Below are 18,338 nucleotides of genomic sequence, written 5' to 3'. Positions count from 1 at the left end.
TGCTACGATTCTGATACGATGGGAGAAAGTATACACCCAGGAGGAGGTGGGATGCTGCGAGTATACGAGCTGATAAAATGAACAGTGTAAATATTAGGACAGTAGTTGCTTAATGAGATTACAGAGAGAATCTGCATATGTCCATTTAAAATCATGAAAATTCAAAGTAATTCAGCCATCGCATCTACGATAACTCTACTAGAGCCTACAGTCTCTATTATCATCTCTATTATCACTGGATATTCCCAATTTCTCTGAACCAGCCAACGTGTTAACTGAAAGCGCACCTTTTCGCAACCAGACATCTCCAGCCATCATCATCAATTGCCCAGGACAACAGGCATTGATCGCTTTGGTAACTCGATATCAGAGATACTGGACGCATGAACGGGTCGTCCAGTTGAATCAGTCGGGCGAAGTGCAGGCGTTAGAAGAAGCAAACTTTCCTTCGAGCTTCGTCGCTGCTGGAAATAATTCCTTCGGAACGAGTGGCGGGAGTTACGAAAGGGTGTCACGCGAACGCAGCCTGTCTAATAACCAGCGGCGACAACAGCAACAACAGGAGATCGCGCATGCGAAGCAAAGAGATAAGGGTTTTCTGGGCCTGAACCAGTGTCGTGACGGGATGTCTGCGCTATTCCGTCTTGCCCGTCACTCTTGTATGACGAGGAGAACGACTGTACAGAGACCGGTACCGGTTCGACAAGGGAACCATGCGACTCGCGTGCAAGGGCTGCTCGACGTGTGAACACGAGCTCCGCCACGCCTTCTGCTTCGACACCGCGCCACGTCGCGTAGTTTTCAACAGACGAAACGTCGCGGTTGCGATCTTGAGGAATGCCGTGACGCTTAGTTCTGGGTTGAAGTTTACGTTCTATGCTCTTTTTGCTGAACGATAGCTCTGAAAGCTTCGCGGCTCAGGTGAATCCCCTTGGAGCTTTTCACCGATGTCAAAGAGCGAAAATAGAAAAGGAGAAAATTCCACTCTTCTGCCTCTGTTTTCAAAAGAGCTTCGTGTAATCGTGGAGCGCGGCGCATTTGCATCTCGGGCACGAAACGACGAAATCAACATGAACCGAGCGCTCGCAAAAGCTTGTGGGGGGCTCGTCTTACACAATCGCATCAACGGGAAATCTAGGCTCTCAAATTTCAAGGTTTAATTTACGGGTGCCAGGCGAGTAAATCACGGGAATCGCGTAAGCGCATCGCACCAGCGACAAATTTATTCCTTTTCCTAGTTGGATATCGCGTAACGCCGACACACTATCCGCCGTGAACAAAGTTCCTGGTTGAACGACAATAGAAAACACGGATCACTTTGTAGAGAGACACAAATTTCATTGTTGGATAATTCAAAACGGTTTCTTAGTTCGATGGTTTCTCTCCGGACACCCTGAACAGTATTAAGAGAATTAAGAAAAAGAAAGGTATCGCTAAAAATACTATCATTTTCCAATGATTTCTTTTAACGTTCTTTCAATCCCACTTTCCATGATTTCATGTAGAAATCTCTGTTGCGAATTCTAATCTTGTCGCAGTCGAGAGGGTGTCTTGACTGGCGCGTCCATGTTCGCGCGATAAAACCAGCCCCTTATCCCGAGGGATCTCGAGCGTGGCCTACGAGATCGGCTGACGCGATTTTCGAGGCATACCATCGCGTCCGAGCGCGAGTTGAAAACCGCGCGGACCAGAAAGAAAGAGTGCAAAAAGAATAAAAGAGGCCTCTGTTTGCCATCCAGCTACCGAAATCGTAAGAGGTAAATCGTCGGCTGGCAAGTTAAATATCTAAGCTACCAGAGAAATTGAAACGAGAACGATCTACAGATGCGAGGTCAGAGGTTAAAGAGTAGAAAAATGAAAAAGAAGAAGAAGAAGAATAGAGAGAAGCAAGTGCAGAGGGAGAAACATCCGGGGATGACGCCGCGCCGGTCTACCATCGAATGACGTCCGTAGCTCTCTGCAACGTGTATATCGTCCGTCGCTCGTGAAATGTAGATCGACGGTGATTTACTTATCAAGAATCGACGCTTCGCCGGAGGTAAATGGTCGAGTCGTGACCATTAGTCCACGGACTGGCCAGTCCCGTACGTAGCAAGTAGCCGTGTGTGCGAATCGACCGGCGGGGGAGTACGCTAATATCCGCGCCGTGTGAGGCCTTCCATGGCCCAACACGATGTTCCCCTGTCCCTCTGCCGACCACCATCCAGATATTCCCTGGCGAAGCTTTAAATTATTTCGCTCCACCGATCGGCTACAGACGATCGCAGGGACGAGCGATCGCGATGACTAGAGGAGGCTTGATAGTTTCATTCCCGTGCTGAGCCGGTGCTGGATGATTTATGGGATTCGCTCGATCACCGAGTTGGATAGTGTTGTTCAGATCGGATGTATGCTTTTCTCATCTTTCTTTTTAAAGCGTTGAATCGATAACGAATGAACGACGGTAGCTTAATACTCGGGCATCCTTCAAATTTTTATTATACTCTGACAATAAAAACTGGTAAGGTACCTATAATCTAAAGTCCGTTTGTCGCCGACTCTCCGGCTACTTCTTATCGAAATACCTTCTACTTAAAGAAAATTCGGAAGTTTCCAGTATTCTAGAAAGAATGAAAAACTTGAAGAACCCGTAGCTAAGTCCTTGCAAATTTCAACTGAAAGTACCGAGAACTCCCTGCGTCAGGGAGCTCTCCATCATAATTCAGCCTGTTTCTCAACGATGTGTAAACACGTCGCGGAAGTTTCGTTCGAAAGCGCGCACTGGCTCGCCAGCTATTTTCATTCTAAAGGATTACGTCTTGGTAGACTGTTGAACGCGATGCCAGCGGAATTATTGCCTGTTCGTTTGGGATTAAAGTCTAAACCGGGCGCGAAATATGGCAAGACAGGTGATTTCCGCGTACCGGAGCCTGCGCGGAGGTTTCTAGGAATGGAAATCACTAGCGGTGGACGAGACGTGAGAGAATTCTTCAAGTTTCGCCTAAAGGTAAACCGAGGTGTCAACTTAGATTTTCCTTAACGGAAGGTAAAAACCATGTTCAATCTATCATCCGAAAATGCATCGATGCACGTGCATCTATGGTTGAACTTCGCATTTGGTAAAAAAGAGGGAGAATCCCAAAAATGATACGTCTGCTTGCAGACTAAAAACTTGGAATCAAATTGTTGCATAACTCATTACGGTTACTTGATCGCCCATAACCGCGGGGAAAGTTGATTAATCGAGGAATCGGTGATGTAGAAATCTGGGGAAAGGTCTGACAGAGGATGATGATCGCTCCAGTAAACGTTTTCCTCCTTGTTATGATCGATGAGAATGTTGATTATCCACCAAGAAAGATATAATAGTTGCGTTTAACATTGTTGACCGGTTAGGAATCTCGATTTTATAATACCTCGTTAAAGGAACAAAAGAGATTCATCGGCAAACATTGGAGATTTCAAATTTTACTTATTATTCATTTAGTCCGTTTAGTTTATCCACTTTTCAGATATCTTTTTATTTGAAACAATGTGATCTTTTGAGGAAAGTCTGAACGACTTACATAAATGGACCCCTATCGCATTGTTTTCCACGCGTCAAGTCATTGTGTCAACGATAATTTTTTGTTATTCCACGCGCGATTCGTTTGTCAAGTCTCGATGCAGCAGTTAATTTATTGTCAATCGCATGGAAACGTCGATAAAACGGACCCTTATCGTCGTGGCCGAACAGGCTGCTCGAGGTCTCGACATAGTTGCACGAAATGGTTTCAGACGACGAGCAAGCCTCTCCGAATGGCCGCTGGAATTACAGAAATTGCTGCTTCGCGCTTGACTTGTCGTCCTGACGAGCCAGACTATTCTCGGACCAACTTGTTACCAGTTGACCCCGTTACTCGAATTGTTATTCAGATTCTGCGACACGTTGCAACAAGGATAAAACATTCGGTAAGCGAAGAATAATGTCCTTCGATAAAGGAAATTATGTTAACGTTGAAACGACGTTAATAAAATTGCGAGAAGAATTTGATATTGAAAATCGTCAAGGTTGTACGGATATAGTTATTCCGAGTTAACGATATAAAGTTCAACCACAAACCACGGATATCCTCGGCAAGCATTGCCGATAAACGCCAGAGACACTTTACTTTGCGGTTTTGTTTAATTGCTTTAGCGCGGAGCATTATCAGCTGGCGTTGTGAAGATTCATATAAATGCAATTATTAAATATTTTCTTGTTGTACAAAAAATAAGTACCTGTATTATCCAGATTAAAGTGTCATATCGCTACAACCCCTCTCATCCCACCCTCTGAATCTTGAAATTAACTCAATATCTAATTTCTTAAAGGAGAATCAAATTGACAATTTGTTGCTTAAATAACAACCCTAATGGTCGATGGTTAATCAGCGTAAGAAATATTGCAATCCACTCACCGATAGTAGTCCTTCTTGCAGTAAATATTTCCGTCCCTGCTGAAGCAAGTCACTTCACCGTCTAAACCCTGACGACAGTGGGAGCACTGAAGACACGCCGCATGCCACCTCCTGTCCACAGCTTGCAGGTAAAACCTGTCGGATATCCGGAGGCCACATCCGGCGCACACCACTCCAGGAACATCCTCGGACTGTGCCGGAGGGGTGGGTGGTGGTTCCAGTTTAGGAATGGCGTGCAAGTGTTCCGTGGTTTGTTGTTCTTGCGAATGAGTCTGCGGATGCAGATGGGAGTGATGATGGTGATGATGGTGATGGTGATGGTGGGTCGTTTGCGGCGGCATGCTCAGGTCGCTTGGGTTCTCAAAATTGCTGTTGTTGTTGTTGTTGTTCCTGTACTCCTGTCCACCTGGTTGACATTTAAACGATTGACCGAATGACTGGATGAACAATTTCTGTTTGAAGGATACTGAAGGGATGGTAATGGCGAAAGTATCGAAAGGAACAATTTAGAGTTTATAGGAAATTATTTTTGAAGAGGAAGAGAAAGTTTCGAAAGTTTGGACCAGCCGGTTTATGGTGTGTCTTGTTAGCAAAGTGGAAAACAACCAACCTCCAGGAGAATCGTAGTCCCTGGAGTCGTAGGGGGTGGTGGGTCCGTCGTAGCAGTTGTTGTTAGTGCCACAGTGGGTCTGGTGCAGGGGCGTATGATGGGGCCCGTGATGGTGGGCGGCAGGAGGACTACACGGTAAGGTGGTGGGTCGTGCAGCGTCACCCATAGACGCGGGGAGGCAGGGACTTAGGTCCCTCGCCTGGTCCACTGCTCCGGGCCCCCCCGCGCTGCCGGGCCCCCCTTGACGCCCCACAGCCAAGCCGCTGCCACGATCCTGCGAGCTGGCCGGCTGCTGGAACAAACATTCAATCGACTGCTTCAGAAATTTTCCTCTGCCGGATACCCTAGTCACACTTTCATTACCTTGACTTTCAATGATCAATTCCAAACGAGAACAATAGTTAGATTGGGACCTACTTACTTTAAAATGAGTGGATGATGTATGTAACGTAGAACGTAGAAAGAACTTCTCCTGATCTTGTAATCACACAGAACACCCTTATATTAAGAACCGAGTATCAGGCTACTCGTTAACACAACTATCATTGGTTGTAATCATGATATCTAAACGTCAGTATGTCAATTCCTTCGATCAAACCATGGACACGTTATAGGAGGAAAAAAACAGGATAAAGAACGCGATTAATTTGTTGGAACAAAATCCTCGCACCTTCGCCCCATAGCCACGAGAAGATGAAAAAGTCGGATCACGAGAAACCAACGGCCAAAGTGAATCACGCGGTGAAAGTAATCAAGGAGTATCCAATTAAAGGATCGAGTAGAGACAAAAGTCGTCTAAAAACGTCGCGTCAACGGACACCATAGGCTATTCGCTGAAAACCTGTAATCCCGAACGATCGAGGAGAAGAAAAAAGGCAGCTCGGTAAAAGTAACCGACGACAGGCTCGAACCGAACAAGGAGAAGACACTTTCCACGGCAGTCCACGAGGAGAGACTGTAAAGGACATCGTCGGAAGACGTAGCCGCGCGAGGATACCTCCTAGTCCGTCACCGGCAACCGGAATAGGCGAAATAGGACAACAACCTAACAGGCACGAAGACCAAGACGAAGACGAAGACGGGGACGGTATCCAAAGTGACAGCGGATTACGGCTCGGTTGACATCGGCAAAGGGCAAGAGGGCTGGCTAGAGGAAAGGAGAAAGATAAAAGAGTGGCATGCTGACGGCAGTAGCCGCTCGCCTCTGATGGATGTCGTAAGGCGGTGTGCGCATGCGCGCCACCCTATAAGGTGCCCGGAGCCGACCAATCCGAGTCGCCGCCGTGTTTCAACTGTCAACGCGGTTGCGGCGTACCGCGGTGTGCTGGAGACATAAATTACGTGGCGAGCTGCCCTGGTCCTTTCCTTCTTCTCCCTCTCTTTCCGCCTCCCTTTTTTCCTCCAACCTTCTTTCTCTTTCTTCGCTACGATATATACCTCTTTTCTTCCTCTTCGTCGTCTTCTTCCTCCTCTTCTTCTTCTTCTTCTTCTTTACTTACAACCCTTTCTTCTTCAATCCCTTCACGAGCTTCTCTCTCTCTCGTGAAAAACCAATGCTGTACTTTACGGCACCAGATACCGGTATTTACTGCGCCTTAGCCGAAGCGGCACGTTTGCGATCGGCCCCAAAGGACGGTAAACTTTCTGTTGCCCGATTGTCGTAAATATCGTTGGACGGTGATGTTACTGCTGACGAATTTAAACTTGAATTCCATCGTACAACCCGGAATTAATTGTTCCTGCGTTGCGTCGAGTTGTGCTTTGGGCAGCCATCATTTTGTACACCCCTGATATCACAAACTTCTCAGATGTAACATGACTTAACCAGATTCGACTGCATTTGATACGAAACGATTCGAATCAATTCCGACTCGAATGATTTTTCAGATGTCTGTAATTTGAAGGGCCCGACCCGAATCGTAACTCAGCAACCCATCATTTCGAGAATTCGAACCACCGCAACCCGATGTAATTTGATCCCAGCCGAACTGAAACTAAGGTACCCGTAATTTTGGTAATTCAACACGACATGACGCGACCCGAACCCGAACCCGCCCCAAACTGGACTCGAAACCAAACCCGACCCAAATCCGACCCAATCTGATCCGAGTCTAATCTGAGGTAGTTGTAACTTCAGGAACCCTTGCGCTTCTGATTGGAATGAAATTTTTGGACGAAAAATGTCCCTAGCATATGAACCATCTTTTCCCTAGTATTAAGTACATACGTTCGGTTAAGCAATTTATCGATAACGCGTAATGCAGTGGCAAGCTGTTCTCCACCGTGTGAAACAGAAAAAGAACTTATCGATACAACGATCTTCGCATTAAATTCGCATTTCGGTTGCGACACGAATACCAACTCGCTGACCATCTAGTGTGCTTTTTTTTTTATTTGTTCCATCGACATCGTTCGATTCATTCAGCGATAATGATGCGCGCGAGCCGCGTAAAAGAGATCGATATCAGAGTAAACGTGGCGGTTGTCGAGTTCTTTAGCGCGAGGGAAAACTAATAGAAATTGCAAAGAATCTCTCTTGTTTGTTTGCTACGATGGATTTTCACTGTTACGCGAACGATCGGCCGTTGTCTGTTATGTAATAAACCGGGTCGTTGAAAAGAATCTTAGGAACGCGCGTTTCGTCGTGTGTCGACGGTGCTCCTGGCGTGCAACCTATCGGGAAACCGTGGCTCGTTTCCTTCGAAGATCATTGATTAAGCTTCGATTGGAACTTTGATTGGGCGACTTTCTTGCTGCTCGTATCTAGCTGAGACACCCCGCGGTGGTGAACTCGATTCAACGTACGAACGTGTGATTTTTGAACGAGCTGACTCAATCCGGCTAATTGGCGTACAGGTGAATTAATATCGTGAAGAACGACGATCTCATTCACTTTTATTTGGTGTTAAGCGTTAATATTATATTAATGGTTATTCGGATATGCAGATATTTCCTGAGGCCATTATTTTAAATACCATTTCATCGAATTTACTTTCCAACGTTTAAAATCTTGGGATTACATTTTCAAGTAATTACGTATAATAACAGGGATTCGAGCGCCCTTAATTTCAAGATTTGCGGGTTCGCTGTAGCCCCAGAATCTGGAGAAGGGTTAATTACGCAAAGTGGAAAACTTTAATGGAAAAATAAAACATCCGTATCCTGATTAATCTTCGCTACGGTGGTCAACGGGTTAAATACTTAACACAAGCATTAAATCTATCTTTTGTTAAAGAATTCCAATTACCATTATGAAAATCATCATAACAGACGGTTTTTATCTATTTACCCGCACGATTCTCGTTCAGAATTTACTTTAAGATGCATCATACGCTTGCGTTCTAAAAGAAAGGGTGGCAAAAACGTTCGTGAGAAACGCTCGTTCCGATGGAAAAATGGAGGCACAATTTCCATTCGTGACTCGAAGAAATATCTCTTGTTCGCATTCGCGGCTGGTGTTTCTTCTTTCGTTGATGCTCGATACGGGAGGGAAAGGTTGGGAAATCTCATTGAACGACGTCGAAAAAAAAAAACGAGAAGCGAAGAAGAAACGGCGACCATGGAACAAACTCGAGGAACATCTTCGCTAGCCACAATGGAGTGTTAAGAAATGCACCTTACCGCTGGAAAAAACTTACATTGTTCCAGTGATTCACGGCGGTTAATAATGACATTAGGCTGAGAAGAATAAATGAAAATACGGTTCACTTTCTGCACGATGGATCGACGATCCACCCTTATCTTTTAACCGGTGAACGGTTAAAGGGTCTCTAGTGGTAACGTCAAGAAATTAACCTTCGGAGGGCGGACCATGGGGAGAGCCCGAATTTTCCCTGAGAAACTATTCTTCTCTCTATTTCCAGGAACAAGAAGAGCAACGTTCAGCATCCTAATCAAAGCAGAAGGAGCGTTCATTTTCAGAATTTTTCCGCGGTTTCGTAAGCGTGGCCTGGCGATCGATACGGGCATCCCATAAATTTCCCACGAAACCCCGATCGATCTTCAACGAGTCGAGCCGCGGTAGAGATCCTTATCCATCTCGAGAGTGGACCTGCCAGGGGGCCGGTGCTCGGACTGCAAAACCGACTTTCACCGCGGCGAACTTGCACAAGACTCCGCCTTTTTCATTTTCGCGAAACGCGAGGTAAATAACGAGCGCGGAATCCGCCTGTCGCGCGGGATGCCAGCACGAAAACTCGTAGAATGCCGTCAGAAATGTCGCTCGACGGCCGGTCTAGCCGATTGTACCACCCGTCAACGCTCGAAACTTTTGCGAGATATCGAACATCGAATTCCACTATCTCCTTCTATCGTTCACCGTACGTGTGTTTCTCTCTCCTTTTTTCTTCCTTTCATTCATTTGTCTTCTTTATTTTCGTCGCGTGGACGCGTTGCGGCGAGCGATAACCGCGTGATTCGCGCCGCGACTTTGGGACTCTGATAAGCAATCGGTGATTCATCATTGCGGCGGTTGTTGATTAGAAAATTCGTGTACAGAACTGATGACTGGAGCTGTCGTGTCGAGATAGGACCATTTTTAACACGTTCGTAACTGATCGTGAGCGTGTGTGCATTAGGGTGAAATGAAATATAAAGGCGGAATTCTTTTTTATTTATGACTTCTATAGGACCACCTTAATCAGTTCAGAAATATTACATTTTTTGTGAATTTATTTGAGAAAAGTTTTGGAAATAAATTAATGAAAATCTAGTCACACAATTTTGATCTTTTCATTCCACCCTCGGACTTTCGCGAAAAGAACACATCCATATAAATGTTGAACTTCCCACAAATTTCTCTTTGCCGTAAATAACCATAAATTTCTATCGTTTTCGAAACGGTTGCATTAAAAAAAAAAAGAGAGAGCAGGAAATTCGCGGAGATCGAGCGTCCACGAGCAGTCTCGGATCCTAATAAACACGCGCGTCCCATGCTGACCGCGTATCAGCTTCCCTTGGCCAGCCATGATAGTGATAACAATAAACAGCCTCGTCCACTCGGCTGCAGCCTGTGGTTTTCTCTCTTAAAACGCGTGGGCGACGCTTAACACCGCAGAGAACCGATAAACTTGCTCGCTATCTGCACTTCTCCGCGACGACCGGCTACCACCAACCGGCTCGACAAAATATTGGAACCTTGGCTACTTCTGTGCTACCGTGCCACCTCGATTATTTGACGACGATCCGATAGAAAAAAAGAAATGTAAAAATATCATTGAAAAAGTACTGTCGAGATTTTCTTTGCAAAGAAACTTTGAAATATATTATCATAAGTGAGAAAATTGTTTGATATTTTTAAATTTGCATTTTGATTAGTCGATGATCGTTACAACTATTATACGTAACACTCCAATCGTTACGAATAACAATTTTTGTGTACCTAGTGCAATTTTGCATGTCATCGAAACACACACACGTGCTGCTAATTCGATGAATCGGCAAGATTTCGAGGAAAATTGCAAATTTTCCTGATTGATACCTCGTGAACAAGTCTGATGAAAAAAATCGGTGGAATCGAGGCGAAATAGACGTATTTCTTGGCAATGGAAACGAATACATGGTTGTCCTTGCTGCACATCCGGTGCATTATTGCATAATCATCAAAGGATCGAGCTGCAGCGAAGGGAAGCGATTCGATTGCTTTGAAACGAGAAGAAGATAACTGATAATTGGAAAAAAATGACGAATTTCTTGAATCTCGACTTCCGGGCAATTGGAAGAAAATAATCTTAGCTGCCTTGAGATTTTTCTTATCGTTCCTCAAGATGAACCCGTCTTTTTTCTCCATAAAATGTTTCAAATTGAATATCTTTGAGGTAATGACGTCGCATCGTGTTCTGATATAATATCATTGCTACATTCTATTTTTTAACGATGTATCACATCTTGAAATAAGAGTATGATTCCTTTTCTTCAACCGTAAGACCAGCAAGACCGTAAGGCAGCGTGAACGAAACGCGATTATTCTATTTTTAGTGATTCACAAATTTCGGAGTTGGGATATCTACGGAATGTTATAAACTATAAACGTGAAATTTGATTACAAATTTGAAAGTATTTCCTTCTTATAATTCTCACTGCGGACAAACTCCAAAACAATTTTCCCCAAAATCTAAATAAAAATGCAAAACCTTTGATCTTTCACAAAATTAAAATAAAACTTCATCTTAATTACACAGTTGAAATTTATTTCTAAAGATCAGCAGTTTGAAGAAAATGGAGGATGATAAAACGAAACGTTTCAAAGGAAAATGCTGAGCATCTCCCAGTAATGAATCAGTGTAGAGGCACATGGAAAGCGGCAGCCACGAGAAAATAATTATTCGAACGCTAAAAAGCGAGGCGATGCAGAGACAGAGATCAGTCGCATGCCGAGCAGGCCAAGAATCGCGACCTGACCCCGAGATATTGGTTTCCCTCCTTCGACGGCGACTTTGCGTTCCGCGAAAATTCAGATCTCTGCCAGCGTTGCGATTCCGTGCGCAATTAATCGTGTCCGAAACGCGTTGGACCCGCTGAAAGAATGAATAAACGTCTCGGGGTGTCGCAACCGAAGGATATTTTCAATATTCCCTACCCAAGAAAAGATAAAACGGAGCAGCGAATATTTTAATATCCAAAATTCAATTTTCTTTTTCAATTTTTCATGAAACTGAGCTTTCTGATGCACCTTGTGCGCTTCATAAATAATCGCGGTAACCTTGAATGACGGTGACTGTACCAACTATGACCCAGACCGTCGCGGTCGGCTCGGAATATGAATAGTCGAAGGTTAAAGTATGGACAGTTTTCCATGAAGAAAGTATCGCGGTGCAATAAATAATACAAAGAGCGAGGCGGTCAGTCGCGTATTAAACATTCGGGCCGCGATGACCGCCGCGACGGCGGATATATCTTGGCAGGGCCTGCTAATAAATAACGCTCTGCACAAACGGACCACTATCACGGGCAGACACGTTCGTGCCACGACGCCCTTATCTCATCGAAGTTACAATAATCACACTCTCTTCGGACGACCGAGTCCTCGGCTCCACGCTGACGCACGCGTCCGCACCGCGCCGTGTGTATGGAAAAAGATTGAAAAGCGTCGTGAGACTAAACGACGCCGTATCGTGCCGCGACGTCGGTAATCGAACGTGATTGAATAGTCAACAGATTCGAGTAGCTTGCTGTGTTATGGTTCGAGCGAAACGTCAAGCTGTCAAATGGAGTATGTACATACTCGGAATGATGATTCGAGTTGATTATACTAAATGACAGAAGAGAGAATTAGAGTAATCAGAGAAAAGTTTCAGTAAATTGAATTCCTGTGGAGTAGGATGGAAGGAATTTAAGTAGATTGTGATTGTGATAGGAGAAAGTTGAATAGTAGATTATGAGAGCAAAATTCGCATGGTGATTCGAGAAGAATTTGAAGTTCAATTTTATGAAGTTTTAACTAGCTAACGAGAAGCTAAATATTTTTTTTAAATTCCTTCAACTGTCAGAAATGAATCGTGCCATTATCAAGCTCTCTAAAGATAAGAGATTAAAGGAACGTCTGAAAAATCCTGCTACTCATAATTCAGCCAAAACTATCTTGAGAGATTGTTATTTATTTTCGTTTGGCGGCGTGCAGACACCGTCGCGAGATGAATTATTCGCGCCTAAAGGCGGTGACGGCGGGAAAAATTGGTTGCGCAAGGAAATCGGTGCCGTGCCGGTTCCGTTCGGATGACACGCTCGAAAAAGCCGCGAAATATCATTCAAGTCGGGTACGTACCGTTTCACGCGATAATATAATCGCGCCAGCACCGAACAGCAAAGATTACAGAACGCACGGCGCCTCTGGACTTTACACGACAACTTTTAATCGGCCACCATTGCCTCGGTAAACAAAATATTTACGTCGTGATTTTTCACGAAAATTGTGTGGACAACCTGAATCCCTTGCCGTAGGATTTTTCTAGCAACCGTCCCCGTCAGAGCTAACTATCCGCTGCTGCAATGTTAAGATAAATAGGGAAAGTTGAAATATGCATACTTTGTATTTAACGAACCTTGACCGTGCAAATTGTAATTAGAACTGAACTTAAAATTCAACTGTATCACAAATACGATCCAGCATTATTGCATCACGAACTCGATATTATAAATCAGATAATTACTTTTAAGAAATATTTAAAAATTGAAACTTTCACATGTTTCAAGAGATATTAATAACCGAAGTGATCGAATATGATCGCTTGAATTACTCAATTACATTTTTTAGTATCCAATATCAGTGATCATTTAAATATTTATAAAATCACCGTATCGAGAATAAATTTGTTTCTCATAAAATGCTAATTGATATTGAAATAATCGATTCTTCTTCGGAAGAAAAGAAAATGATGTCGGTCGTTGGAATTCTGGTTTAAAAATTCAACAGGGCGGGTTCAATTTCATACGAGATCGCGTGAAAAGCAGCCTTGAAACGGAGCACCGTGCGTTTGCATGTAGCCGTGGTTAATGCATCGGTTCAATTAGCGGCCGACGCGGTGACACGGAACAATCAATTACGTTTGTTTACAAGGTGTACCCGTTAACGGCGCGACCATTGAACGGTCGTTTAAAACGGAATTAACATTCCTCGAAGATGAACGCCGCGCTCGGTGATCGTACATTGCTCGACGACGCTCGAAACGCTCGCGGAATGGAAACGAACGTAGCCGCTGAAAATCGCGAAACCACGTTCCATCGCTTCATTCTACAAGATATCTTCTTGAGGAAGTAACAGTTTCACTGTTGTTAAAATGAACTCGAAAACCAAGAAGTCATTCAGATAAATTCTCTGTATTTTTGTTTATAAATCGCGTCTTTGTTTTCTCTTTTAAGCATCACTGCCGCGTTATCCATACTTTCTGACATTTTTTTATTTTTATTTACGCAGTAGATAATAATTTTAATAGGTATCTGATCATGGCGGACAGTATGAATTTTAATTTTTATTCTTGCTTTTAACTTTAACTGAAATCATTTTGAATCAACAGAAGAATCGTCGCGACGGGGAGCAATGAAAGAAACGATTGAAAATACACTCTCCGGGGGTGAAACGAACCCTCGCGTGTCGCCGTCCATTACACCAAAAATAACAATATTCAAAAGTTTACCAACTTCACAGCGATTCATCAAATCGTACACCCCGTTCGCACGCAGCCTGTCATCAACAAGCCCTTTTTCTAACGCCCCGCGGTTCGCGATCGAGGAACTCGTTTCAATCGTGCCGGCGAGAATATATCAGCCGGGCGTTACGACGCTGATAAGAGTAGCAGTCGTAGAGACCGGTCGCGCCGCGGCTAGCAATATCCCAATTAAAGTATCACAAGCAATAAAATAATCGTATAATCTAATCGGACTTTGTTTTCGTTAACAGTTATAATCCGACTACGCGTCGAAATTAATTTTCAATTTGAAATGTAGTCCATTGATAAATTAAGATCTACCTCGTGAAATATCACTCGAGGATCCCTTACATTGTCGTCAGAGATGTCGATAAGGTCATCCAAATGACCCTATCCTTCGTTACCTTGAGGCATTCTAAGAAAGAAGAAGTCTACTCCAAACGAAAGTGTCTCATCGTGAGAATACAAAGAAGCAAAGAGATCAAAGTGTTCGGCAAGGATCGCAACGTATCGCGTGGAGGAACCCTTACGTCAGAAACGTCGATAACTCTAATTGTAAGAATGAAAGCAGCGGAGACGGTCGAAATGACCCCGCCTTTCGTTACTTTGCGACATTCTGAAAAAGAAGCCTCCTTGAAATGGAAGAGTGTCAGGTGGCGAGAGTAGAGACGCGGAGAAGATGAAAGGGGTCGGGCAAGGATCATCATCTACGGATCATCGAGGACATCACAAAGGGACGTAGGGCTGTTCGTCGTGGGTACACGGCCAATGAGCAAAGAACAGAGAACAGAGGGATGACACTCACCCAGTGCATGCCGGTAGTAGGAGGGGCGCGCTCCTCATACACTCCCATCAGGGTGGCTGCTGTCGCGGGGTAGTTCCCGCCGAGGGTGCGCGACGCCGAAGCTGCTTGGGGGGGAGTCCCGGGGGATCCGCTTGCCGATAACGCGGAGATGGCGTCCGCTGCGCAGGTTCTCTTCTTCTGCCTCCTCTTCTTCCTGCTCCACCACTAAGCGGCTCGCTCGACCCTCTCTCGCAGTCTCCTCGACCCGACAACTTTTCCGCACTCAACAACGTCACTAGCAACTCCCTTTCCCGTCTACCTTTTTTCCCCCGATCTACTCTGTCGCGAGGATACCGGTAACAGCGATCGTTGTCCGGCACCAGGGTGACCGGCGCCCTCGCGGGCACATTACGCTAAAAGAAAAAAAAAAAAGAAACGGCCACTCCAGAGGCTCCAAATTACTTCCTCCCTGCGTGGAACGGTGCCGAAACCCCTGTCAATGTCACGTTGCTCCGAAACAAAGTACACCCCTCACTGCACAATCACTGACAGAACGGACAGGGTTCATCGAAATGGATCGGGCACAGTCCGGGATACAGAATCCAGTCGCGAAATTCCTGGTCCCATCGTCGGAGCCGGTTGGAACTGCTATCACCATGCACTCTAAGGTAGTCGGACGATCGGAACAAGCAACACCCGGCTAGTCCGCGCACCTGCACTCAAATAGCACTGTTGAGGTGTCTGTCCTTGGAGTAGCGACAGAACACGAGGATCGATCTCAGTTCGTACCGCTTCGTAAAGAACGACCGAACGCGCATCAGGCCCGTTTCATGGCGCATGTGCCCCGTGTGACGGAGAACTCGACGAGACCCGATCCGACCCGACGCTAGAAAACGAGGTACGCGCGACCACGGTGCGCCACAGTAAATACAGGCCCGTCTGCCGAGCCGAAGCCGCGATGCGGAGTGAGGGAACCGGCACAGCTGCAACTGGTTCCAACCAGAGACAGCGCCGCGTCGCGGTGGAACCGTGAAAACCTGGCGTCAGAAGGTGGGGCGGACACGGTTCCTCGAAGGACAGCCCACCGGCACCCCCTCCTAGTTCCACCGAAGAACAACAGGCACCGCCCCTGTACTGAACCCGACGCTGTCTCTCCTTCTCTGGCTCGTGTAATCTGTCTCGCCGTGCCTTGTCTGGATACCGTGACTACTTGCGTGCTCCACGCCGCGCCGCTGCTCCAAGGAACCCGTCTGCACCAGCGAACAGCGGCTCCTCTGCGGTGCACACTGGCGTAGGCAGTCACCGATCGTCCTGCAGTAGGTGATTCGAGGTGCACGCACGTTTTTTTTACGCGTCATCGAGAAACCAACTGTATTATAACACCTTGTTCTATGTTAACCCTTATCGTACGCGTGTCAACCCTCAGATGACATCGCTCACCTACCGCATAAGACACACGGTGTATGGGAGGCGGTGGCAGGATCGAGTAAATTGAAATGCGTTGATTTAGGGTTTAATCAGAATCTCGACAGGCAAGAAAGTCGGATTCCTTTAAATACCAGATAGGTAATCCATCTAACCCAATGATCTACATTTTGTAATTCAGATAACTCGACTAACCTAATTAGCCCACCGGCGGAAATGTAACAGAATTCACTTAAGGAAATATGATACCAAATATAATGTCTGTTAACAGCAAATCGACCAACCGCAAAATGACAGGACACCAAAAGAAAAAACGTGCTAAACGGTCTAACCGTGTATTGTCGCGTCAAATTGACAGCCGAATATGTTCGTACCCGGTCATTACCCTTATTACGTGCATATTTCAAGGAAGGGAAAAAAATCGAGCCACTTAACCATCTGGTATTTGCATGAATAACCAATTTGCACGGAGGCGTTGTGCCTTTCGTCACGCGAATGCCGTGGGTCCGTCGTTTAGCGAGGAACCTTCTCATCACGAAAATGTCGAAAGGGTTGCGCTGTCAACGGTAGTAAGGAAAGGTGCGGAAGGGAAAAAGAGGTTCGATTTGTCGATAAAAATCGCGTGGTGAACGATAGCCCCAAGGAGAATCCAGAAGTCAGCGAAGCGGTCAGTTGCATCCGGCCACGCTTTCTGCGGTCTCCAACGGGCCCTGGGCCTTTTTATTTCACTCTCTGGAAAGTCGATTCGGTGGAACAGTGGCGGCCTTCATCTTTTTGCCCCGTGCCAAGCCGATGCCTTTGTACACGACATTGTTCGCTCGGCCTTTCTGTCCGAGCTCGAAACTTTTTGGTCGGGATTTTCTTCTTGCTGTTACACAATACCGTTGTCTCGCTCCGGTGTCCACGACGGCCAGAGATCGTTCGTGCTTTTGTTACTCGATCGAATCGAACGATTAGTCGAGTTTCTATTTCGTTTAACCTTTTTCTCTCCTCAACATTTGCATTGGAAAATTTTTTTCCCTCTCGAATTGGAAATTGACTACGGTGTATCGCAAATTTTCCTACGTTATTTCCTTCTTTAACCCTTCTTCGAATGGCTGATTGGTCTTTGAGAAAATCACAAAGAAGACTGGATGATGGGGAAAGAGATCGTCGAAACAGTATGGAAAGGGAAAAAAAGACAAAGAGTGATACGACATGGAGGGATGCTGTTAACTTGACGTGTGAGTATTAAACACGCAGTGACGGTACAATGAATACCGGCGCCCTATGGAGAATGGGGCCCCGCCCGTTGCGAACCCCCCATGAGAGTGGGACTCGTCGAGACCCCGTGAAAAGCCCCATAGAAACACGGAACCTTGCGTCTCTGGGGTTGTTCCGTGAAACCGCTTATACCTACGGGATCAACGTAACCGGATGAACTGTTAAAATTTGTGTTTCGTTCATTGATAGGTACACAATACGTTGCAGGAGCGTTAGAACGCGTTCTCAGTGTCCCCTGCCGATCTATTTGTCTCGTTTGGGAATAAATTGACCGATCACCGTGGAGCGGTAATGGTGTCACTGATATTTTTCGTTGAACAACGAATATTGTAACGATTCGAAGGGATAACAAAGGCTGCAGGGGTTTTCAGTAATAATAACTTGGTTGGAGATGTTCTTAATAACGTGCTATCGAGTTGTGGAATTCTTCTAACACATTGTTTGCTCTCTGTGAAATTTGAGAGCTTAAACTTGAAATTTTCTTAGGGATATTTACATATGTGTGGACAAAGTATTTGAAGAGTTAACCGAACAACTTTCCCATCAGACTGGTTATGATTTTAAATCAATAATAAATGCTCATTATAATTTTACAAAATTACTTCCAAGACCCTTTATAATTATGTAACGGTTAAATCCAATTTGTATTCTACAAAAAAGTAGGTAAACGTGTTAACAAGAGTGTAACGGCTGGA

At 45.3% G+C, this 18,338-nt stretch overlaps 1 protein-coding gene across 3 annotated transcripts in view; it reads right to left on the bottom strand.

The window, feature by feature from the left end:
• The window catches only part of LOC114878957 (protein apterous-like), a 34,883-nt gene extending 18,647 nt beyond the window's left edge, over window positions 1-16,236 (bottom strand). Inside the window, exons 1-3 of one of the 3 annotated variants that reach the window (XM_029193352.2) lie at window positions 14,977-16,236; window positions 5,029-5,341; window positions 4,419-4,824 (exon numbers count right to left, since the gene is read on the bottom strand). In XM_029193352.2, the coding sequence (XP_029049185.2) occupies window positions 4,419-4,824; window positions 5,029-5,341; window positions 14,977-15,024 (767 nt within the window). In that variant the 5' untranslated portion in view covers window positions 15,025-16,236. The remainder of the gene's footprint in view (window positions 1-4,418; window positions 4,825-5,028; window positions 5,342-14,976) is intronic. The other 2 variants (XM_029193353.2, XM_029193354.2) reach the window with 2 other exon arrangements.
• Window positions 16,237-18,338: the final 2,102 nt, after the last annotated feature.

Source organism: Osmia bicornis, chromosome 11, assembly GCF_907164935.1.
Source record: "Osmia bicornis bicornis chromosome 11, iOsmBic2.1, whole genome shotgun sequence".
Lineage (NCBI taxonomy): Eukaryota > Metazoa > Arthropoda > Insecta > Hymenoptera > Megachilidae > Osmia > Osmia bicornis.
This window is presented reverse-complemented; position numbering and strand designations above follow the sequence as displayed.